Raw genomic sequence first — 22,960 nt, 5'->3', positions numbered from 1 at the left:
CTTGCACCGCGTACTGTCAAATCAAACTTGTAGTCGCGTTGAGTCGCGTTAAGTCGGTTGAGTTGCGTGAGTTGCGTGCGGGAGCACGGGAGCACGGGAGCACGGCAGAGTGACGCTCGAACCGGTGCTACCTATAGTATTATTTACATCCATCTCGATTCCCTTTTAAACGTTATCGGCGGGCTCGCGGCCGCCAGCAGTGCCAGCACCTTTATTTGCCTTTATTGAAAACATCTGCCCGGCTTAAACGGCTTGAACGGCTTGAACGGCAGGTGCGTTCGTAATTGCCGTTCAGTGGCGAGTATCGGTGCCGTTTAGGAACCGAGCTTATCGTCGCTGCACTGCACGTGATAACGTTGCAGTCAGAATCCCCGTCCCGTTTCCGCTTCGTTTACCCTACGCTATATTTGAACCGTTACAAGTTACAAGTTATAAACCGGCAGCTCCGCGGACTGCAGTGGGCACGCGGAAGGCACGCGAAGGGACGTGCACGCGTGCACGCGATCGGCACGATATTATTGTTTATTAATGAACGAGTACGTGCCCCCAGCTAATTATGCGAAAGGTGACGAGGGGAAAATCAATTCTATTATCCGGTAATTCGTTTTACGCGCATTAGGAATAAGAGGTAGAATGAATAAGGTTCGAGTGAATGTTTGGACAAATTGTACAGTCACAGTTCACCTGCGAGCGACATTGTAAGTATACGCTTGTTGAGTAGGTTATGATTTCATGCCAGTCTGCTGTGGAATAATCCGAGTATGTATGTAAGTGGTAATTGCCGTAGCGCGAGGTGGGACGGTATATTTCTCATTTCTCATTGCAGGTGAGGAACCATGGTTATATTAGTGAAGATTATTGGTGTCCCTTTGCACGACTAATGTACAAGCGTTTAGCGGATGAACATAAATCATGGATTATGATTACATGTCCTTCCAGAAAGAAAAGGATGTTCATAATAAATGTTACGGCGGGAGGTTGTGGTGTATCAAGGTGTGTGTTTCTATATAAGCCGATAAGCTGCTTTTCGATATTCTCGAGATGTTATCGTTTATTTATTTATTATAGGACATATGTGGGATTATTTGTGCAATATTAACATGGTTGTTGATAATTTACGCAGAATTTGTAGTAATGGCGGTTATTCTTATTCCTACGATAAACAGCGTGTACTCTAGTTTAAATACAGCGATATTCCAGTCTTTATCTTTCCTAGCTTTTGCGTCTCACCTAAGGACAATGTTCACGGATCCGGTAAGTAGCGAGGAAATGCCGTCGTTGGAAATATCTAATAATTGGATAAAGCGGCGACTTGTGTGCGCAGGGTGCAGTTCCAAAAGGAAATGCTACGAAAGAGACAATAAAGCAAATGGGATTTAGGGATGGGCAAGTGATTTTCAAATGCCCAAAGTGTTGCTGTATCAAACCCGATAGAGCGCATCATTGTTCCGTTTGCCAGAGGTAAATCTTTGTTAGCCTGAAGCGCGAAAGGTAAATAGTATAAATAGTATTGTTTATTTGTAGATGCATTAGAAAAATGGACCACCATTGTCCATGGGTTAACAATTGTGTCGGGGAAAATAATCAAAAATATTTTGTACTTTTTACTGTAAGTGTTTGCCATGTACACAAATTAACGTCTAGAAATAAATTCATTGTTATAAATATATATTTCAGTTCTATATAGCAGGAATGTCCTTGCATTCTTTATTCTTATGTATACAACAATTTACTACTTGCGTCAGGCAAGAGTGGAAAGAGTGCTCTACGTTTAGTCCGCCCGTAACGGTGGTTCTCTTGCTTTTCTTGGCTTTCGAAGCGCTTTTGTTTGCCATTTTCACCGTCGTAATGCTGGGAACACAATTGCAAGCGATTTGGAACGACGAAACTGTACGTAGTTGAAACTGCACGACGGTCGAGTATACGACGTTCCGTTCACCCAGATTTTCTGTTTTTTACCATAGGGCATCGAGCAACTGAAAAAGGAAGAAGCCAGGTGGGTTCGTAACAGCAAATGGAAATCTATTCAAGCTGTATTCGGAAGGTTCTCGTTAGCTTGGTTTTCGCCCTTCACTTCGCCTCCAAAGAGAAAAACAAAGCTAGATTCTTATTTATATTCCGTGTAATTGCGTTACGATACATGGCTGCGCCTGAGGAATATTTAATGTAAATATAAACTGATTGTGACGTGCCGTGAGGTTGTGTACAAGTGAATAGAATGTTTGTAATTTTATACGATTTTTCTAATGTTTTCATTTTACTGCGACCACTTTCGGAAAGTACTTAACAGCGAGTAGCAATTAATGTATATTTTAATTACAAAAACAAATGTACAGCCCAAGTAGGTACCCCAAGTACGTGCGTACGTTTATTGTAAAGCTTCTGAATGCCGATATCGTTGCGTTATAGTGATGCGACACATTCGGTTCTTTAAAGTGTTTCACATCGTAAAATCGATTATAGTATAAATATACGCAATTGTATTATACACGGCACGGGATACATCGAACATGGCTGTTTGGAAGTTTTAAAAAAAACTTTTGCAGATCTCGAGATCGACGTTTCGCATTGTTTACATTGTGATACCTACGTGGCAGGTTGCATTTATTAACGACCTAGCTTATTTGTATTGTGTAATCAGAGAGCGGTTGTATTTGAAAAGGGAATGTAAATTACATTATGTGATTATTTGTTTGATTCGTTACGTTTCGATTCGAGTGAATAATCCCGACTACGTATTCCCAGGGATGCAAAGAAGAGCATTTTCTTATTCTTCCACTTTGTATTTACATGGAGATACCTGATTTTTTGTATAAATAAATTCTTCTACGGTTTCTTACAATTACTTGTACTACTTGATTTTTTATTTAAATTACGTATAGCGATACGAGTTAATACACATCTTCTCCGTGTAAATCATACCGTTCTATTTTGGCAAGAAAAACCACTGATTAATCCGAAATAGAAATGACATTGAAACGCATGTAAATGATACGAGTGATAGTTGGCGAAAACGTAAAAAGCGCCCGGCGCTGCTGGCGAAACCGTGGTTGCTCGATGATTTCCACTTTCATCGGCTTCCGTTCTGTGCAGTCGGCGAGGTTGCTCTTGGTCCCCAACGTGAGGGCGCCTACAGTGGCAAGGTCGTTAAACGTGCACGGATAGAGGAAACGTTCTCGGGCAATACTACTCTGTGTAGTGGGTATAGTGTGTAGTGTGTACGATCGCGCTCAAGCGGCTTTCACTTTTGCTACGGCTGCTCGGTAAGTTTAAAGCATCGACACGCTCCCAACGACAAAAGCGATATATCTTAAATCTCAATATGGCTGAAAGTCAAGTCTTAGACTACTTCTTTCACTGATTCTTTTTATTTTTCGCTGTAATTTATGTACTACCAATTCTGCGTGCAAAAGCACGGTGTAAAAACTAATAAATGCGATGACTGCTGATGATACTAACGCAAATGCTACCTATCGTGTAACTCTTTTAAACGACGAGTAAAAATAAAAAGTGGAAAACGAATGAAAGCAAGCTGTAAGGATTCATTATAGCGATTCTTTATCTCCAAGTATAATATGATGATTTGATGAATCGTCTCGATGGTCTCGGTTCTTCGACCTGTGCCAATCAACGTTTCAAAACGATATATAAATAAAAATGTAAACGTTCGTTTGTTAAAAATCTTAAATCTCCGAAAGTTCTTCATCGATTGCTTTGAAGTTTTCACGCAACCTTGCATTGGAAATTTTTTTATCCATGTGCAAAGTGAAGGTCAAATTTAACGAAATTGGCTAAAGACTATGCAAGTAGTTTGTTTTCGATGGTTTTTTCACATATTCAGAAAGAGAGGTGATTAGAGAACGAAAATTCGTTAAACTTCTTTATCAGGAATTTATATTAACAAATTAATAGATTTAGTCATATCCTTATCTGAATGATTCGGTATGTTAGTCACGTTTAATAAGCCGTAGCAAGAAATACGCGACGGAGCTCGTGAAACTCTCGCAATTAGTTACCTATCCAGTTTTTCACGAATCACGGTATATCACGATGGCGCGATTGTTATTTCACTTTAAACTTAATCTGTTACCAACCTGATTTACTGCTTCTCCATATTTTAATGACTTTGTATCTTAATCTTTTTTTTCCAATTTTCTCTTTACGTACACGTGTACATATTTGATTCTTTCAGCGATCCGACTACAGATTCGACGCCAAACACGAATTGGATTATGGCTTCGAACGCTTTTACCTTGCTAATGGTACGTTCTCTATTAAACATTATTCATCAATGCCCCACATTGTTGCTATACTTCCTGAAACTTGAGCCTATGGTCCGAAGGAATAAATTTTCCTCCACCCATTTATTTAGCATTCCACCTAAGAGTAGACCTACGCCCCTACCGATTCGCGAGCGATCTACTGTTAAGTGGAATGCAGTATAGAAGGTGTGTGATCGAAAAAATCAAGTGACCAACGATAAAAAGTCGATTTAAAAATTCTGTTTGTATTTAATTAGAATTACAAAGTTTTCTCTTTCTACCAACGATTGTTATCGTAATTGCAGCAAGTGTTGCTCCTGTCTGGTCTGACAATACACGCGTTGGCCTACGATCCGAACGACAAATCGTTGATGGACATCCTGCTGCCGGAGGGCCAGTTCGAAGCGTTTTACTTGAAGGGATCGCAGGAAGAAGAGCAGAACGCGGTGAGGCCGCCGCACCTTCACGGATCGTTTCATCAGTACAAGAATCCCGCTCTGGTAGGCGCGCCGAACAGCGCCGCCTATGGTTTTCGTTTCGATGGAAAGCGCCGTTTCAATTACGATTAAACTATACATACACGTACATACACCCGAGCCAGCAGGCTGGAACGAACGCAATCCAATGTAGTAATCTGAATTGTGCACGTAGAAATTAGCGATGCGCCGCGTTAGGCGTTAGGCGTTAGGCGTTAGGCGTTAGGCGTTAGGCGTTATTAACGCGCCTAAATGCATGTAATGTATGTTTAGCCGACAGATGGATTTCATGATTTTCACGATGCGTAGCACTTTTCCATTTCTCTATTCTGTATCATTATCCAGTTGAAGTACAGTATTGCACACGGGGTGCTCCATAATTATTACTCAAATGCCGTTTACACCTGATGTATGCACAGAGTAGGTATACGTACATATGTAATACAATAGAATAATGTACCTAAATAGTTTTACGGTGTTCTTGTGTTTCACCATTTTTAATTAAACCACAAACAACAATTTTAACCCACTTTCGCGAATCCAATATAGGTACCTATGTAGTTCTTCTCGAAAACGACAAATCCGTGGCGCACAAAGTACGAATATCTAGTACATAGTTTAATTTTTCAAGTGTTTTTAGTTGCAAAACTCAAACACTAAAAAGTAAATAAAAAAAACTTCAAAAATGCACTAAAATCTGAAAAATAATTCTTTTCTCGTAGTACCGAAGGGTCGAAATGAGCGATGAAAAGCCATGCAATATCCTGCCCCACGATCTTATTTAAAGTGACGTATCGCCATCGTAATTGTAGTACGCGAAAAAAATTATTTTTTAGTCTTTAATTCATTTTTCATCGGATTAAATAAAATCGTTTAATTTAAAATTATTTTTTATATATTTTTCTTTGTACATTTCAAATACTACCTATGCCAAATTGCGCCCTTTATTTATAACTAGCAAACTATACACTTCACTCCTTTTGCACCACCCCTTATGTGGATAAGCTTTTGAAGTAAAAACCAAGTTGATATCTAATCCGGCCCAAACGAGATATCAGGGAGTCCGAGAGGAGGAATGTACCCTCCGAATTTCATGTTACTTCACAACGATTACATATGCATATGTATAAGTACCTATAGATACATCTATTTCAGCTTCTTGATGACCTTACTCTGAATTCTTGTTACAACTTGCGACATTTCATTTAAAAATTTAATTTTAAAAATGCCAACAATGAAAGGCAGCCCTCGGCAGCTGTTTAATCTTTCCTCTTATCGCTCCAAACACCTTGCCGCTATTTTTCCTTTCAATCAATCTGAACATGTACCTGTACGTGTACCAACTCATAATAATATGGTAACGTTTCGTATTGAAAATTATTCTCGGATCCCCTTGAATGAACATCCCGTTACTTCGGAGCGTGGTAGGTAGGTACACGTTTTTACCCAAGACCTCGTGTAAAAATCGCCTTCGCACATGTTCACCGCGGTACGGTCCAGCCTGATGTATATTTAATGAACCGTCTGAATAGTCGCCTTTTTCCCGATTAACGCCGCTTTAGGCGACACCGACTTTCGTTCCACGTCAATCAGCCGATTTACAAACAGGTCTGGCGAGACGCGTGCAAGCTACTTGGAAGTTCGGCTCTGTCTTCGCCGTTTCTAGATAAATCACCGACGATATCCGTTACTCGGAGAATAGAAATGCCGATTTCGCGGCCGATTCCCCCGCGGCACGCGTGCGAGCATAATCCGCCAATTAAACCGGCCCCACACAGGGAAATTCACTTTCGTTCGGGCGGCCTTAGTGGTGGAAACCTGCGAAAAAAAAAAGAAGAGGAAAACATTCATCATCCCGCGAATATGCGCGGGGTAGGTGTATATATATATACATGGAAAAACGAGACCACCGACTGTCAGTCATTTATTCGTGTTCCATCAACGTCGATCCGTTAGCTTTTTTACTAACCGCTAGCAGGTGAAGCTCCAAGATAATCGATACGGATCCAGTGCCCCGTTCCACTCTGCGCAATTTTCTGATAGTTTTAGATTTTAAATAGTGAACGTTACCGCGCGGCATCGCTTCGTAACGGAAAAACGAGTCTTACAAAGCTGTAAACATGTGGAGAAATTAATCGTACCGATTAGACAAGCACGTAGGAATTCGAATCTGCCGTACGCGCGGCACCGTCCTCGCGGTGGAAGCCAGTGAATAGTTGCCTTTTTTGCTTTACATACGAGTTAATTTCGATAGAAATGGCGCGGCGTGATGCACCAATTACCTGCTGCCCGGGTACGATCAGACAAGTTGCTTTTTTTTTCCTTAGAGAAAACGGACGGCGCCGGCAGCGTGCATGTACGCTAAACAATGTCAAGTCCAGTTTAACTGTGGCCACTCCAGTCGCCCCGGGGAACCTTTAAAAGACGTTGCCGACGTGCAGAGGTCTCCATAGTTGGATCGGTGAAGTGATCTAGTGGGACCAAGTGCGATCGGCAACATGAAGATCGCGCATCTCGTGACGGTGAGTGGTCCGAGTCGGTCGTTCTCCAAGGGCTTCGCATGGTGTGATCAGTGCGAGGCTGCGAGGATACCGTTGTGTCTCCTTTTATCTTTCAATTAGAGTTCGAACCTCGAGTTACGAAACTGTGATTTTTAATTGATTTTTTAATCCAGTAAATGGGAGAACTCGTGGTTATTATTATTATTATTAGCCCTTTGCACTTTGAATGAGCTTTGACTTTTTTAGGCGCGCCGGAGTTTTCATTAGACATTGTGAAAGTGAAAAATACTTGGTATATTATGGTATATGTGGTTATACCTACTCCGATAAGTGTTTAATAAGTTAACTCGGAGTGCAAAGGGAATCCAAGTGCTTGGTATTAGAAACTCTTCTGTTTTTTATTCTATAAATTGGGAATGGGAAATAATCTCAACACATAAGTGCACTGTCGAATAATTTATTGCAAATTTTACTTTATTCGGTATTTTAAAAAGTAGGTATTCAAACGACGACACACAGTGTGTCCAATTGACGACAATGAATACGCGTGCACTCTGGGGAAAGAAAAATTTCAAATCCAATCAAGCCTTGGAATTATCAAGTTTCAGGTTTCGAAATACGATCGACCACCGCCACAAATCCCCAATACCATTGCACACTAATATGTACCTAATTGTAAGCATCTCCATTCTGCTATTCTCAATTACTTGATCACGTTCGTTCCGAAACGGATTTAAGGGAAGGTTCCGGTCTAGAGCCCATCAAAATAGGTGATCTTTAGAAATTAATTAAAGGAAAACTACTATATATAATTTAATGCGACATAACTTAAGTTATAGAAATCAATTTTTTGTTTTATAATTAATCATTGCAGACGGTACTGGGGAGTCGTTAAATTCGAGGCGTCGAAAAATTCATCCAAATCGGTGGGACCTGTATCTCCAAAAGTTATTATTCAATTCGACTGAAACTTTTTTTGTTGAAATATCATTTTTTTTTTAAATAACGACACTTGAAGTTTGAAATCACTTTTTCTCTATATTGTTCGTCCTTTCAACGCTTTTAAAAGTTATAAATTTTCAACTTTTTTCAATTTTTTCTGCCACCCCCCCCCCCCAGCTGGAAAGTATATTCTTAAAAAAAAAGGTTTCAGACGAATCGGATAATAACGTTTGGGGATACAGGTCCCAGTGATTTTGAGAACACTGTTTCGAGAAAAACGCGTTTAAAGTTTTACGTGAGCGTCGAGTTGCCGGTTGTTACCCCTGCATTTGCCGCTACTCAAATACCCATAACTTCTAGAATCCTTTTAAACACGTATTCCTAAAAAGTAGAACATTCGAAAAATGAAATAATAAAAAATGGATTTTTAGACCGGAACCTCCCCATAACCCAGACCCTACATCAACATTGTACCAAGCAAAGAGACGCACTAATAATCAGCGCTCTGGTTCCGTCTCAAGTTCGAGAAACCAAAACGCGGATTTTTATCCTGCTTTGTGTGATGGTTACAGGCCTGCGCTGCATTAATAACGGCACTCTACCGTGTAGAAACCGTGCACTCGGAGAGGTACGTTGTTCTTGAATCTACTTCCATATACCTAACTACTTGAAACATTCAAGCGTCCTTATCAGTCAAACAAACACCATCTCACACATTTTCCAATCCAGAAAGCCGCAGCCGAAAGTGCAGTCATTGGAACGGCGAGCCGAGAATACCACCGACGTTAGCGACATAACGTTCACTACCCTGCAGCCGGAAGTGGCTTCCTCCAGCACGAACGCGCGCTCGAATCTCTACTTGGGCTCGAGCAAGAGGCTCGCAAAGGTCCGTCCTAATCGTTCGATGTCTTCGCGTGGTCCAAATGCAATGATGGAAGGTGGTCGACGTCGAAGGCAGCTCCAGCGATTAGCCAAAGCCTCGACTAAAGCTTCAGGAACTGCAGCCAAAGTCTCAACAAGCCCTGAGAAGGTGGTCCACGAGGTGGGGCGTTCGTACGACATCGGTGCTAATAAACTGGACACTCATCAGATCGAGGCTGTGCAGCCAGCGGAGGCATTCGACGACGGGGCCATCCACATCGAGCCCATCTATCGCGTGACCAAGAATAAGGGCATCCTCGATTCACTGTTGGGCATACTGCGACGCGTAGTCAGCCCACCCCAGTTGGTGGGCCCTCTCGTAGGGCCCTTCCACTTCCCCGGGGTGGGGGACAAGGTCTACGTGAGACTTTTGGAGCCAGACCAGCCGAAGCATCTCTCGATACGACTGGTCACCCATCTGCCTGCCTCAGAGACCGAGGCCACGTTCGATAAAAACATTCTACCCCCCACTGACCTGTTGAGTCACTCGGAGATTCCCTCCATCGGCCACGAAGCTTTGAGCCTTTCTGCCGGTAGCCTAGGGAGCATCGCCTCTACTCACCACGGCAACGTCCAACCAAGCTTCGTTTCTTCGGACAGTTTACTGTCCCCCAGCGACAACCTGGCTCAAATAGCGAAACAACCGTTCGTCTCGACGAGCCACAACGGCGACTTGACTAATGTACAGAGAGTTGTTCGTCATCACAAGATCGAGCGTCCAATGTCAGCACCGAAAGAGGGCCGCCTAGCCTCCGGTCCGTACCCCAAGTTTGTAGAACCGAAGAACAACAGTCAGGATACCTATTATCTTCGAGCAAACAGCTTGCCAGGTCCTCGGGAGCACTCGCATCGGTTGCACACGACGGTGAACGATTCGTGGAACGAGCGTCCACTGGGCGTCAACACTCGGGAGCCTTTCAAGCCATTTCAGCTCCAAGTCGAGGGCAGTTCCACGCCAAGATATAGCATCGATTTTGTGAGCAAGAACATGAGGTACCTGAACATGGACGGTGGAGTGGAGGCGGCTAGCGATACCCTGCACAAGAATGGCGGTTTCAAGCCCATGGAGCAGAGCCCAGCGCCGCAGAAAGTGTCAAGATCTGTCAGCCAGCATTGGGAGCCGGTTAAGAAGGGGCATTCGGAGACGAAGGGCGTAGGTAAACAGTTGGCAGGTGTTAATGCAGGGCAAAAGGGTACCGTAACAGAGACACGATAGCGGTGATGGCGAGTTTTTAGATGTCGATGAGAGATCGAGCGACGATCATCCACAGAGCGCCACAGAGCGCCACAGAGCGCCACAGAGCGGAGCGTTGAGCCAGCCAGACGCGATGCTGGAGGAGGAAGCAGTTGGGTGCGTCAGGTGTGTCGCAAGAGGAAAGTGAAAAGAAGAGTAACGATCGAGACGAGTGGGCATGGCACAGCGATGCAACTGCAGGCCACCGTCGAGTCAGCGTTCCAGCAGACGCTCAAGAGAAATTCGACTAGTCCGAGAGTAGTCTGAACTTTGACAATGGAGTCACTACGACTCCACTAAGTAGTTTTCCTTTTTGTTAAGTACCCCTTTCTTTTGCCACGTTCTTTGTGGAAATCGTAAGTCAGATGAGGCTAATTTATATTGCGAAAATTTGTATTTGGGCAAATCTTATACTTTATTCTCTTTTGCGAACTCCTAACGATAGGTAGAGGTCTCTAAGTAGTTTTTTTTTTGTATAGGGCAAATCAGAAAGCTATTTTTCCGATCGATTAAAGTCTACGCACACGTACCAGTGATTATGAATGCGGACCAAGTCATTTCTTATTCATTTCGCGATATTTAGATCAGTGTGAGTTGGTATCAATGCGAGTAATTGGCAGGGACCAGTTAAAATTCATCCGTCTCGGAATTGATATATGTCAGGGACCAAGGGTGTGTTATTTTGAATAATTCACTTAACCAGAGGAATAAGCGATATTGATCACTTACCTACGAATCAGCCTACCACGCATTTGCACTATATTTAAGAAGTTTTCAAGTACTTTTAATACATTGGCAAATACATTGTGGTTATAATCATGGTGACACGCTTACAAAAGTGAAAAGTATCATTTTAATTAAGTAGTTAACTGATTATTACGCGCACATCATAATTCTGCGTAATATCAACTTTAAACTCGACTCACCTCTTCGTAACTCAACTGCATAAAACTTGATTGTAAATAAACTAATACCTTCTCTAAAATAGAAATACTCTAATAATTAACCTAATCTCTCACAATCTAACATCTGCTTCCTATAACATCTTCTTTGAAGAAACCAAGCGCGATCGTATGTAAGTAGGTATCTAAACGCACTTTTAAGGAAGACCCGAGACCATCTTCGCGAGTAACTCCGTTTGGAAGCCAGTATCGAGAGAAATCAAGCTACTTAGGTACATAATTGCAAGATTGCAACTTCGTTCTCGATTTTTTCAGGATAATAATAAAAAAAAAAACGTTGGTATAGAGGCATATCCGGAACATTTTTCTATTCTTATTAAATATTATACTAATATTTATACAAGCAGCGGCATTTGACCAAGTCCAGCTGTTTCGGCCAATTCATTTGCTCGCACGAGCTACCGCGAGTTGCTCTTCGCCCCTCAAGAGCGAAAGGTCCCAATGGTGAGGCACAGCCGTCGCTCTTACCTTCGCTCGCAACCACTCGCGGTTGCCCTTCGAAGGCAAGAGCAAAAGTTGGACGGGCCTGTGTTAGTCCATGTTTTACGGAATATAAAAATGCTTATAACTGCAAAAGTAAGCAGTACCTATTATATTATCGGACCTATGGGTATACCAGCTCTAACTTTTGAAAAAAATGTTGCATCGTGATCCCTCCGTTGATTCACTTTCCACGATTTTCACGGAACACCTCCCACCTCCACGTATTAAAGCAAACGTCCATGTTTTTCCTTCCTCCGGTTCCTTCGATTTCACTGGCAATTTTCACTGTTAATTGCGAGCTGCGTTTCGATGACGGATAATCGCCGCAAAACGTGCGTCGTACTTTTTCACCCGCTCGATGCGAATGCGCGGCGAGTGATGATAGAAAGTGAACTTGTTTTTGCCTAATTCGGACTCGGTTGAACGATGGAATCGAGTCGTGCGAGAGCTGGTCGGCAGATCTTGATCCTTTAAACCACTTTCTTCGATCGTGTCAATGTTAACGTCAATTTACCTGAACAACTCGTTTGCAAACAGAATAACGTAATTGGATACACACTCTTAGTTTCGTAGGTACACAGTTTCTGTACTTTTATCCGCGAGTATTGTTACGCGCAAATGTATCCGCCCACCTAATACGTACCTAACATAGATACAGTACTGAAACTATTTATCGTACCACTCCAATACGAAACACGTTATCACTTGTACCTCTCTTGTTACATATGTTAGAATTACTCGGCAAACAAATTATTGCGAAAATTATGTAGGTATCGATCATATCGTATAATTTTTTACTGCATTCATTATTGTAGAAATTGGGCTTGTCCCGTAATTGTGGGTACTGCGTAAATTTGAGAGTAACGCGATAAATAATTCCATTACTGTGTTTTACTTATTTAAGTAACGTCAAATTCACAATTACTTATAATTTTCACTAATTGTAAGTAGTATAAATTATAAACCTTGATCAATTTAGAATTTTTAGTTATATTTGTACACAGTAGGTAAATAAAAGGGTTTTCAGTCAAGTTTCACTACTAACCACATAAAACCACATCCATTTTGAATAAACAAAATTTTTCAGTACTCATCAGTCGCTAGAAGGATTTCATCTAATTCAACCACGACTTTAAACCCTGGACCCGCGTGTCGTGGGCTCTGTGCTTTCCTCTCTAATCCTTCGACCATCTTCCCGTGCCACGAATCGAATACCTAAACAGATTCGCGGTTGGGTGCATCGCTGCTAAAGGAAGCGCAGGTGCAGTGGTTTCCGCCGCGCCGGTTCCTGGATGCAGTCAGTTCTTCCTCTACTTCTGAACGGTTAGAAACGCTCGTCACGAATCTTCTTCTTCTTCTTGGTCTGAAAAGGGATCTGTCTCAATCTTCGCAGTTTGTTCGACGGTGTTTCATCTTTTGGAAGGTGATCATTAGTTCATACTCTCGCAAAAATGAATCCCCAAACGTGGTTCATAGATCTTAATGAGCTCTGACTAAAAATGTGCTATGAAGCACGAGCCTCTCTCGTAACAATCAGAACACCATTTAAATCACGCGACGCATAATTATAGTTTTTCATCTAAATTATTAATATCACAGTGGACTCTGGTGGATCGACTTCGGTAGTTTCACGTGGATTCGAGGGCAGATGAAGCGTAAGTAGAGCTCGTAATTAAAATAAATCAAAAGAATTGGCAAAGAATTAGTTAAACACAGTACGGAGTCGATAAATAATTTTGCGTAACATAGGTATTCCTTTTGAGGTTTAAAAAAACAAAAGCTACAGAAAATGTTTTTTTTTTACGCCTGCTGAGCGGGAGCAAAATGAGCAATTTCAGACGTATTCGCGTTATCTACTTTTTCTCCCAAGGGAAAAAGCCTTTACGCGCATGCGTATTCGCAATTTTTTACTTTGCTCCCAAGGAAACTGGAGTTTGGCGTTACCCATGAATCGCTCAGCAGGCTATCAAAATCACACCTTTCGCGCAGGTGTTGAAGAAAGTATTGTCCGTGACAAGGGAGAGACGCGATTTTGCCTCGCGTGAAATACGGGCAGCAAACTCCACGCTCGTCGAAATCGCTTTCTTCTCTCCCTTGTCACGCAATGTACTATTATACTACTCGCTATTAAATAACTTGTGAAAAATCATTGCAAAATAACAACAACAACGAGAAATAGAATATAAAAAACGGCAATATAGCTATTTTTAAAGCTCCAACAATTCAAATCTTCCAACTAAATTTACCGAATTTCTGGTCGCTGATGGTTGATAGCTTTTTGCAGTGGCCCATCGTACATTCGAATTTTCTTGCAGACGCACCGGATCCCCGCGGAATCGCGTGACTCCGCGCTCCTGCCGCGAGTCCCCTCGGTGAAAACTGAAAAGGCAACAAAGTGAAAATTCACTTGGAATAGCTGGATCTTTTGCAGACTGGGGGGAGTTTCTTGGAACACTTGATGAAACGATTCGCCTCGGTAATTTCAGCTCCATGTACCTATATAAACGTTAGACTTGTTGCGGTACGCGCAGAGCGTACCCACTTCTCGAGTGTACGTACCTACCTACTACCTCGTGTTCTGAAGGCGACAGCCGAATCGTGCTTTTCAAAATGGAGGGAAAGTATCTGGTATGTACGAGATCCCACGAATCAATTACAAGCCTGATATACTCAGCCTCTATATTGATTTCAGTATGTGATCGCTTTCTTGCTGTTTATCGCGTTGCTGCACGAGTCCGCAGAAGCGTGAGTAATCTACTGTTTAGAAATACTGACATGTAAAGACTGACATTCAATAATATTTCTATGTTCTTGTGGTTTATAGGAAAAAGGTGACCATACACGTGCCCTATCGAGTGCAGAAGGTCAAGCACACGCACACTATTTACAAGATCATTCCTCAATATCAGGACCACCGCGACAAAGGAGATTTCGAAGAAGATGATAATTACGATGTTTGATGGGGGCAAGGGAACAGCCTCGCAGATTAAACGGTTTAAACCATAATACCCAACGAATTAAGTCATTATGTTGTACAAATGTGTCTATCGATAGCACGTAGCTAGATGTACTTATGCAATCGTACAATTAGTAGCGAAGGTAATCGAGCGTAGTGTGTGTGTGTGTGTGTGTGTGTGTGTGAATTGTGAATATTAGAGTAACGGTACTTGTCACATTTCTCGCTAGACTTCTGTACAGGGTAGAGACGAATTATTGTAACATTCTAGAATAATAAACACGCGTACATTTATCAAAAATACAATACTGATCTTAAAAAGCTGAAAAAAGTATTTAGTTAGGTATGTACTTGTAAGTTTTAACGGTATAAGCTTAAAATTCAATTAGTACCTCTCTCTCCCGATTCCACTCCATCTTCTATCGTGCTTAGACTCTGGATCCAAGTCCAAAATCCTAAATCCATCTATAAATCCATAAAAATTCTAAAATCAGTACCTGCTCTAAATTCTATACCAATAATCTGTGATCTGAAATCTGAAATCTCTACGTATATCTACATATAATGTATCTTTTAAAGTCTTCTTGCCAACATCTCGCAAGCTGTCAGGTTATACAAGCAAGGTTGACAAATCGATGGGAAAAGGCAGATCGAAAGAAAAAGTTTCCAAAGCAACCACAGTTTGTTCACTCAAGTACAAGCGTCGAGGATAATTTTCCAAAGGATGAGCTTCTATTTCCGCGCGACAATGAACTTGAATAGCCACGTCGCGTCGACTGGTTTTTTTTTGTCAGAGCGTGGCGGGCGAAGCATATCTCATTGGAACGGCGAAAGTGCTTGATCGGCCGTAAAATTTGCATGGTGTACGCTATATCAGCTATGATACAACGGCTACTGAGATGGAATATAAAGGAGGAGCATCCTCGAGGAAATCAGACGACATTGATCTGCTGCTGGCAGCGTCACCTTCCACAGGCATCTCCATTTCAAACCATAATGGTAATACTAATTAGTGATTATTAAATGACGGTGAAATTGAATGATAATTCAAGTATTGGACAATAAGTTGGAAGTTCAAGTTCTGTTATGGACTCAGGTGTACAGTAATTTAGGATAAAATTGTATTGTAATACAAGGAGAAATATTCGAGTATTCCATAGCTATTATTGTCCCCAAAATGTAAATGTCAAAAAGAATAACGGTTCCATTATCCACAGAGGGTCGTCGACTACCTGTTCCTCGTCACGCTCAGCGAGATCGCGAGTTACGGAAGTGGCAGCAGGGGACAGTAAGTGCACCAGACAAGAGACGCGCGGCGCACTCCCATTTTATTCGCCTTGTTCTTCCGCAGCGTTCACCTGAAGATACTCGTGCCAGACATTATCAAGCACCACATCCACACAAAGACGGTTTTCCTGCGTGTGCCAGCCCTCAAGAAGCCCAAGGCGCACCATAAAGAGTACCATCGCGAGAACTGGAGTTCCTGGAGCAGCTACGGCCACCGGCACGGCTACGAGGACGAGAACCTGCATCCGCTGCACCCCGAAGACCACGAGAATCAACAGAAGAAGGATTCCGTGGACCCTGAGCTTGGTCAGGAGGGCTACTCTTACGCTGTGCACGAGGATGTCAGGGATATTCCTCCGAGGGACGTCGAAGCTGTCTCGTATAATTACGAGGAAGGGTACAGCAAGGGACTGCGCTCGGAGAGCGGCCACGTTCGCGCGGACCAGTCGAGCAAATTCCACGATGACCAGCACGAGGAGCAGGACGACGCTGAGAACGATGGTACCAGGGATGAGTTTCATGAGAAAACAGATGCTGGCAGATATCTGGTGGACGATGTCGAGTACGAGAACACTAGGGACAAGCGAGACGGAAAGCGTAGGCTTCGCAGAATTCCACGAATTTCTGTGTTCAGTTTAGTAGACGTTTAGAGTATTTTTTGTGGCATAGTCTGAGCGATGAAAAGTATGGAGTAGTGAGGTTCGTAATGCGCATGCCTAAATAGAAGATGGAAACGTGGGGGAGCTTTGCTCCTTCCGCTCCATAGCGCCAACTTCACTTTACAACAAGATTCTTATTCTTTACAACCATAGAGCGCCAAAACTAAAGTTCGTTTCGAACAGTCTCTTCAATTTTCTAGGAAGCCTCGAATAATCTTTAACTCTTTGTCAGTATTCGGTGTTTGGTTTGTTGTGAAAGAAAGTAGGTATAATAAAGTTGAGATCAGGAACGGAGTTGGTAACGCGGCTTGCCAGTACGCAGAGCACTTACAAGATCGTGGCTTCCTTTTTTTGTTCGATGGCTCCCGAAACACATAGGAATTAAAAATTATTTTCACTACAATGAAACTTTGTTGATCCAATGGTTAAATCACAGAAAGGGAAGCGAAGGGGCGAGTTTCAGGTACACACGCAATTTATTCAACTTTTCCTCGCGACACGGAGAAACATACGCATAAACTATTCGTGTTGCGATACGTAAACAAGTACAGACAACAATACAGTGATTTAACAGTAGTAAAAAAAAAACAAATAAACGAGTAACAATATTTACATATCAGTACGGGTGATGCGTTAACAGATAAACGAGAGACTAGGACGAGAGGTAAGAGACAAGGTGATTGAGTGTCGATGTGTCTAGGCATGTTTGCAGCACTCCCCGGGAAACACACCAGTCAAAGTAAGGGAATATCTATCTCTCTAAAACAATTTCGCTTAAACGAAACTAAAAGTGTCGTGCAAAGGGGGGTGGGGGTGCTAATTGACTCTTCGATGCTCGACGACTCACTTCCCCACTTTCACTTGTAAGTTCGATTAAACATGAGAAGCTAAAACTGCATATTTCTCGATTTCGTTCAACGTACAAACTCTTTGTATCGAGTCATAAAAGAAAAGCCAAAGAATGTAACTAAGGCTAATAAAAATTCCCGCCTGTCCAATCCAACACCGACAATTCGATTCACTCGCGAAAGAGCATCCGACGAAATTTGGTTGGAAAGTGTGAAAGCTCGTCGAACATGCTTGAAGCAGCCAACCGAATCTCGGCAAAAAAGGACTACCTATATTCTTCGAACATCGACGCGACGTGGTTGTTTAGTGACCACCCCAGTCTTCGTGACCACCGCTGCCTCCGAAGCCACCACCTCCGTATCCACTGCTCCCTCCTATGCTCCCTCCACCGTATCCACCCCCGCTGAATCCGCTGTGTCCACCTCCGCTGTCGCCACCGTAGCTTCCACCTCCGTACTCGATGTGTCCACCACCACCATCGCCGCCGCCCCCGCTACTGTACTCGATGTGGCCACCACCGAAATCGTGTCCACCACCTCCGCCACCTCCGCCGCCTCCGCCAAAGTCGCCGCCCCCTAGGCCTCCCCCGTGGCCACCGAGGTCGACGGGGTGGCCGACGGTGTAGCCCAGCACCTCGTACTTGTCGCCACCCCCGCCGCCGTGGTGGATGTGCTTGGTGATGGTGTGCGTGTGGTGGATGGTCTTGATCTTGTAGGGGACGTGGATCACCACGTGGTCGCTGCAAGCATTCATCGAGGGATTAATTTACAGGTTCGATTGAATTTTCTCAGAAAAGTGTTGACAACTACGCCTCGTAGTTTTTAATGCATAATTATACGTACAGATTTGTCTGGAAAGAAACTGACGGTTTGAGGATCGCCTTTATTGCTTTATCGCGCAGAACGAGAGAGCCAACGCGGCAACAGCGGAACATAACTATAATTGTATTTGTTTCTTTTGATTGGGACTGATCGGGACCAGGGGTGCGTGCTTATATGCAGTTTAGAGGCTGCAAATTTCTCCGTTATATACCCGTTTCTTTGGTGTATGTATGTATGTATGTAGTGATCGATGGTGTGAAAGTGTAAATGCGGAGGTGCGAGGAGGGTCCTTGAGCTTGGAGTAAGAGGCGTCGAGTTTACGGAGAATGTCGCTCCAGTTTGTTTATTCGTCTTCGGAGAGACGTTTGCGTAATCTAGTAGCTAGGAAGCAGAGTTGGCGAGAGAATGCGGTAGTGTTTGATCTTTCGGTAATTCTTCTGTGCAAGCTATTTAGGTCCCATGTGGTGTCTTTTCTCTAATATTACCGCGCGAGAGTATCATTTCTTCTGCGTTAGCAGCAACTATCGAGTTTAAATAATTAAATTGTTAAAAATTACTGAGAATACTCGAATCTTAGAAGACCCCTAAAATCAGAACATTACCCCACATCTCCTCCACCTCTAAATAATTAAATAAATTATACCTCCTCGGTTGTTAAATAAAAAAACCTATTCAATGCCCACAATCGACACGGACGGTTGTGCGCGTAATGGCTCGGAAAAAGCCGTCGACGAGGTCGTTGAACGAGGAAAAAATCAAGGATCGCAGAACACGCTACGATCGACACTTTCGTTTATCATTACTTTCGATGATGGCCGAAGAAAATCGTGGCAATCGACGATAAGGGGAGGCCACGGTGAAAGGACCCGCTCTAACGTCGCGTCTCGCGAGCATGGACACGGTTTGTTAAGCTCGTTGTCGATTTATCGGTTCGGATACGATTAACGGCTATGCTTCCGCGCTACTACTCTCCCCGTCCGTCACATCCGCATGCTCCATTTTCGCTTTTTAGGGGAAGAAGAGAACTTACTGTCCACCGCCGCTGTGCCCGGCTGAGGCCACATTCAGCAGCGAGGCAACCACAAGGACGGCAGGCTGAAAAATAAATGTTTGTCTTTTCAGTGAACTTGTTCGCGCCGAGGATTGCAACGTTTTATCATCGTGTTGCTTTTTTGGATATCTTGGATTAGTCACACTTATACGAGAGGAATTTAATTAATGCTATTCGCGAGTATTTGGAGAGTTTGTAGTATTTTGTCTCAGGGAAATCTCGAGTGGAACTAATTTTAGGAAGATTGGAAAAGATTTTTTTGCTACGCGAGGGATGGTGATCGTTGAAAAAGTTCTTTCCTCTCTTGTTTCTTCTCTTTTTATGGGAGGTGTACAAGTTCTGAAACCCTTTGAACGAACTGAATTTAGAGGGATTCATGATGCTTCCCTGATTCGATTCAAGTTAAAGATGCACCTTGGACCTGTCCTTGAGGGGGGTACAAAATTATACTCGAAATCTTCAAAGTCACTGGATTGAACAAAATTTACAAGAATCTTTGGTCTTCGTTGGTCTTTTCCTTCACGAGGCACTCAAAACCCCCATAAAATTGCGATGGTACTGGCAATAAGCATGAAATAAACTTTAACCCTTTCAAAAGGGTTAAGAACATGCACTGAATTAAACTTGATACTATCCCTCCCTCTTCTCTTCGCGAAGATGTAAAAATTTACTCACAACTGGACCCCGAGAACTAAACTACAACAACTTTACAACTTGACGCTGCAATTCGGAGTGAAAAGATTCCCCGCTCCTCTCCTTCACGAATGACGAACCCCCACTTAACCTAACCTTAGGACTGGGCAATTCACTAAAAACTCCATACGACACCTCGGTGGACCCAACCACGGAGAAGGCTATTCCCAAGCCCACGTTGAGAACTCACTGACGTCCGTGAGCTGACAAACGTCCTTGGTTGGTAGATACGCGAGAATTCCCACTATCCCGGGATGGTATCCCAGGAGACGGACTTACCGCGAACTTCGTCATCGTGTTGCGCCCTGAGGACTGGTCGCTAGATTGCCGGAGAGACGCTGGATCGTGGATTGATGGGAGACAGGAGCCGACTACCGGTTCCTCCTCGCGGTACAGTTGGCGGTTTAAGCCGCGGTTTTGATCTGCTGCCCGTTGTGCACACGCTTGCCGCTTTTATACACGTACGTGATTGGAGTCGGATAAGAATGAAAGGGAATCTTTAGCAACGGGGTGGCCGGTGCACGTGAAAGGAGCGGGCTAATAGAGAATACGTGGCAAAAAGCGGAGGACCAGCGGCTCGGGGGCCGGGTCCCACCATTCCCAGCTCGCCACGGCTCCGGCTCTACCCTTCACCTGGATACGTCGTTTTGCTCGCTTCCTCTTTTCCCTCCTCGGCCAAGCGACGCTCTGTAATCCCCCCTTGGTTCGTGGTCTTTTTAATGAAAGCTGGCTAGGTGAACGGCCAAGATCAAGATCAGCCTCGTAATACGAGGTGGGTGCTCTCGCGGTACGTTTCACTGGCCTCTCTCGCGTCTGGCTTGGGATCGCTGGATTTTTTCACTATGGGACCTATGGCGTGGACAGGTGGAAGTTACGCGAACCACGACGGGTGGGTAGTGCTTACTTACAATTAGAGTTGCTTGGGCCTTCGCGCGGGTATTTATTTTGTTTTTTAGGTCAAGTTCTGATAATCAGGGTCCGTGGAATGCTTACTTGTGACTCGTATGACGCGGCGGTGTTTGTAACATAGGGGTATTTATGTCTTCGATAAAGAAGCAGTAGGGTGACCGTACGGTAAGATCTAAAATTTATCAGTTATGCGCTGAATTAGTACCTAAACATATGTAGGAAGACGTACTGTAATCGCAGCGTCGTGTGATCAACAATTACAGGAAGAGAAGTATTTTAGTGAATCTTAATAGTGAACAAAAATTATTGGAGTTCCACAATAATTTTACATTACATTCGGAGAAGGTAAGTCTAATAATTCTGCGAATGCAAGACTATCTACTAGAAATACCTAATTAATGATGTACTTAAGAAATGAAATCGATTCAAATATTTTTCGTAATGAAAATAGCGTTTTTCTTTTAGCGTTATGCGTGTTTTCAATACCGCCTACCGGAGAACAATGGTTTCGATGTAATGTTTGTTACAGGTGGGGTCACGAAATGTGCGGAGCAACCGAAATACACTTTATTTGTCCAATATGTACATCCGAACGTAAAAATAAAATATTTTAAAAAATCCTATTTCTATATTTTTGTAATAAAAATAAAATCAAAGATGGATAAAAGAAACATTTATGGAGCAAGAAATAATAAAAGCACATGTGAAAATGACTTGAAAAACTTCTCTTCGTTGGCGATATTAGGTACAGTTTTTTCAGGACCCGATTTTTGCATGTCTTACGTTTTTTTCAGTCCTAATTAAACATTTGTAGGTTTAAACGATTTGCGTGCGAAAATATCAATTATAATTCAATTGACAGCGATTTAACATTTGCCTGGCGATATTAGGTACAGTCACCCTATTATAAGAGCAGTTAATTTCATTTAGATCTCCGGGGTACGAGGACGAACGTATAATTTTGATAAGATAGGTATATACCACCTAGGTACCATTTTGTGTTACTTCTTTTCTTAAGTTTTTTACTGTATTTGCTGCTTTAAAGCGATGCATGAAGAAATAAGTATAAAAAGTAGCTACAAATTTCATTCCAGAAGATGTCCTTATTGTTAGTCGTCTTACTTAACACGAAAGTCCCTTTTTCCGTGAGTCAGAAGCAAGAAGTCTGTCCTCTTTCTTCCTTTACTCCCACAATTCACTTACCCCAGACACAGTGCCAAAAGTCTTGCTAAAGAAGCCATACTTTTCAAGCCACCTTATTGATTTTGGATTTCACGACCTTGAGCAACGGCACCTGATCCATCCACGCCTCTCGATCGGAGCGGAGGAATGCGCGAGGCCCGGGTGAACGAACCGTCTGATATCATAATGTAATTGCCGTTTGCAGTAATTTCTACTCATTACAAGTACCGTTTCGATCGCCGCGCGCCGATGGCCGCGATAATCGCCTCGCGGGCAATCTTCCCGTCCGTATCAAAACTAAATACCTAACTAATTAACAGCTCACCCTGCGTGCCAATAATACGTACAAACCTCTCGGTTGAAAGTGGAAAATTAGCAACATCTTTGGTTACAGTGAATTTTACTTATTGTTCGGCCTAGGTACCCTCTTACCGAGTAAACGCGCAACGAGCATAATCAGTGATCGCGATGATAGGTACCTATACCTACTTTCGCGACATTTGCATAACGCGAGGGGAGAGCAATAATTAAGACTTCCACGAACGGTTCACGTTCGACCAATTAAAAAGGATAGGCTTAAGAAAGTTTCGCAGGCGTTTAGACGCCCCCTGTAATACAGTCGGTGGAAGTCCTAATGAAAGTCGCTCGATTTTTCCGTCCGCTCCCTTCCTAGTATCCTGCCAGAAGCGCCAGGTTGTTGTCGCATATAAGATGCAACGTGTGCGTGTAACCGTTACACGTTTCAGGTGATTTTGCGGCGAGTGGCATTTTA

At 43.1% G+C, this 22,960-nt stretch overlaps 6 protein-coding genes across 10 annotated transcripts; 5 read left to right on the top strand and 1 right to left on the bottom strand.

Moving 5' to 3' along the window:
• Positions 1–156: 156 nt before the first annotated feature.
• LOC143378355 (palmitoyltransferase ZDHHC3) lies at positions 157–2,236 on the top strand. Of its 4 annotated transcripts, none has more exons than XM_076830032.1 (7): positions 157–596; positions 827–993; positions 1,069–1,254; positions 1,325–1,461; positions 1,525–1,609; positions 1,678–1,890; positions 1,965–2,236. In XM_076830032.1, exons 2-7 carry the CDS (start codon positions 913–915, stop codon positions 2,124–2,126), a joined length of 864 nt encoding a protein of 287 aa, XP_076686147.1. In that variant the 5' UTR covers positions 157–596; positions 827–912; the 3' UTR covers positions 2,127–2,236. The 4 variants fall into 4 exon arrangements, with proteins under 4 accessions (XP_076686147.1, XP_076686144.1, XP_076686146.1 ...); XM_076830029.1 differs by having other exon boundaries at positions 157–698; XM_076830031.1 differs by having other exon boundaries at positions 157–702.
• Positions 2,237–2,372: 136 nt separating this feature from the next.
• On the top strand, positions 2,373–5,240 carry LOC143378356 (uncharacterized). The gene is made up of 3 exons (XM_076830033.1): positions 2,373–3,263; positions 4,193–4,262; positions 4,568–5,240. Exons 2-3 carry the CDS (start codon positions 4,233–4,235, stop codon positions 4,829–4,831), a joined length of 294 nt encoding a protein of 97 aa, XP_076686148.1. The 5' UTR covers positions 2,373–3,263; positions 4,193–4,232; the 3' UTR covers positions 4,832–5,240.
• A 1,504-nt stretch (positions 5,241–6,744) lies between these two features.
• LOC143369581 (uncharacterized) lies at positions 6,745–10,401 on the top strand. 2 transcript variants are annotated; one of them, XM_076813711.1, is made up of 5 exons: positions 6,745–6,946; positions 7,066–7,260; positions 8,754–8,809; positions 8,911–9,190; positions 9,224–10,401. In XM_076813711.1, exons 2-5 carry the CDS (start codon positions 7,237–7,239, stop codon positions 10,316–10,318), a joined length of 1,455 nt encoding a protein of 484 aa, XP_076669826.1. In that variant the 5' UTR covers positions 6,745–6,946; positions 7,066–7,236; the 3' UTR covers positions 10,319–10,401. The 2 variants fall into 2 exon arrangements, with proteins under 2 accessions (XP_076669826.1, XP_076669817.1); XM_076813702.1 differs by having other exon boundaries at positions 8,911–10,401.
• A 2,708-nt stretch (positions 10,402–13,109) lies between these two features.
• LOC143370963 (uncharacterized) lies at positions 13,110–15,008 on the top strand. Its single transcript, XM_076815867.1, has 5 exons — positions 13,110–13,204; positions 13,381–13,436; positions 14,097–14,409; positions 14,474–14,526; positions 14,606–15,008. Exons 3-5 carry the CDS (start codon positions 14,392–14,394, stop codon positions 14,739–14,741), a joined length of 207 nt encoding a protein of 68 aa, XP_076671982.1. The 5' UTR covers positions 13,110–13,204; positions 13,381–13,436; positions 14,097–14,391; the 3' UTR covers positions 14,742–15,008.
• Positions 15,009–15,566: 558 nt separating this feature from the next.
• LOC143373713 (uncharacterized) lies at positions 15,567–16,674 on the top strand. The gene is made up of 3 exons (XM_076821205.1): positions 15,567–15,736; positions 15,955–16,025; positions 16,089–16,674. Exons 1-3 carry the CDS (start codon positions 15,596–15,598, stop codon positions 16,672–16,674), a joined length of 798 nt encoding a protein of 265 aa, XP_076677320.1. The 5' UTR covers positions 15,567–15,595.
• Positions 16,675–17,707: 1,033 nt separating this feature from the next.
• Positions 17,708–20,439, bottom strand: LOC143377598 (uncharacterized). Its single transcript, XM_076829077.1, has 3 exons — positions 20,377–20,439; positions 19,384–19,448; positions 17,708–18,271 (listed from the first exon to the last, which is right to left on the bottom strand). The coding sequence occupies exons 1-3, from the start codon at positions 20,389–20,391 to the stop codon at positions 17,836–17,838; spliced, it is 516 nt and encodes a 171-aa protein (XP_076685192.1). The 5' UTR covers positions 20,392–20,439; the 3' UTR covers positions 17,708–17,835.
• Between the last annotated feature and the right edge of the window lie 2,521 nt (positions 20,440–22,960).

The sequence above is a fragment of the Andrena cerasifolii genome, chromosome 1, assembly GCF_050908995.1.
Source record: "Andrena cerasifolii isolate SP2316 chromosome 1, iyAndCera1_principal, whole genome shotgun sequence".
Lineage (NCBI taxonomy): Eukaryota > Metazoa > Arthropoda > Insecta > Hymenoptera > Andrenidae > Andrena > Andrena cerasifolii.
Note: the sequence above shows the minus strand (reverse complement) of the source record. Positions and strands in the feature narration are given on the sequence as shown.

What these genes read in the sequence shown, in the direction of transcription:
- LOC143378355 (XM_076830032.1), top strand. Translation starts at nt 913, where the DNA reads ATGGATTATGATTACATGTCCTTCCAGAAAGAAAAGGATGTTCATAAT. An exon ending in GGACAATGTTCACGGATCCG is followed by an intron (nt 1,255 to 1,324) that starts GTAAGTAGCGAG and finishes TTGTGTGCGCAG; the next exon opens with GGTGCAGTTCCAAAAGGAAA. An exon ending in AATATTTTGTACTTTTTACT is followed by an intron (nt 1,610 to 1,677) that starts GTAAGTGTTTGC and finishes TATATATTTCAG; the next exon opens with TTCTATATAGCAGGAATGTC.
- LOC143378356 (XM_076830033.1), top strand. Translation starts at nt 4,233, where the DNA reads ATGGCTTCGAACGCTTTTACCTTGCTAATG. An exon ending in ACGCTTTTACCTTGCTAATG is followed by an intron (nt 4,263 to 4,567) that starts GTACGTTCTCTA and finishes TCGTAATTGCAG; the next exon opens with CAAGTGTTGCTCCTGTCTGG.
- LOC143369581 (XM_076813702.1), top strand. Translation starts at nt 7,237, where the DNA reads ATGAAGATCGCGCATCTCGTGACG. An exon ending in AGATCGCGCATCTCGTGACG is followed by an intron (nt 7,261 to 8,753) that starts GTGAGTGGTCCG and finishes TGATGGTTACAG; the next exon opens with GCCTGCGCTGCATTAATAAC. An exon ending in GAAACCGTGCACTCGGAGAG is followed by an intron (nt 8,810 to 8,910) that starts GTACGTTGTTCT and finishes TTTCCAATCCAG; the next exon opens with AAAGCCGCAGCCGAAAGTGC.
- LOC143370963 (XM_076815867.1), top strand. An exon ending in CTGCACGAGTCCGCAGAAGC is followed by an intron (nt 14,527 to 14,605) that starts GTGAGTAATCTA and finishes TGTGGTTTATAG; the next exon opens with GAAAAAGGTGACCATACACG.
- LOC143373713 (XM_076821205.1), top strand. Translation starts at nt 15,596, where the DNA reads ATGGTGTACGCTATATCAGCTATGATACAACGGCTACTGAGATGGAAT. An exon ending in CTCCATTTCAAACCATAATG is followed by an intron (nt 15,737 to 15,954) that starts GTAATACTAATT and finishes CATTATCCACAG; the next exon opens with AGGGTCGTCGACTACCTGTT. An exon ending in GGAAGTGGCAGCAGGGGACA is followed by an intron (nt 16,026 to 16,088) that starts GTAAGTGCACCA and finishes GTTCTTCCGCAG; the next exon opens with CGTTCACCTGAAGATACTCG.
- LOC143377598 (XM_076829077.1), bottom strand. An exon ending in GGGCACAGCGGCGGTGGACA is followed by an intron (nt 18,272 to 19,383) that starts GTAAGTTCTCTT and finishes GAATGCTTGCAG; the next exon opens with CGACCACGTGGTGATCCACG.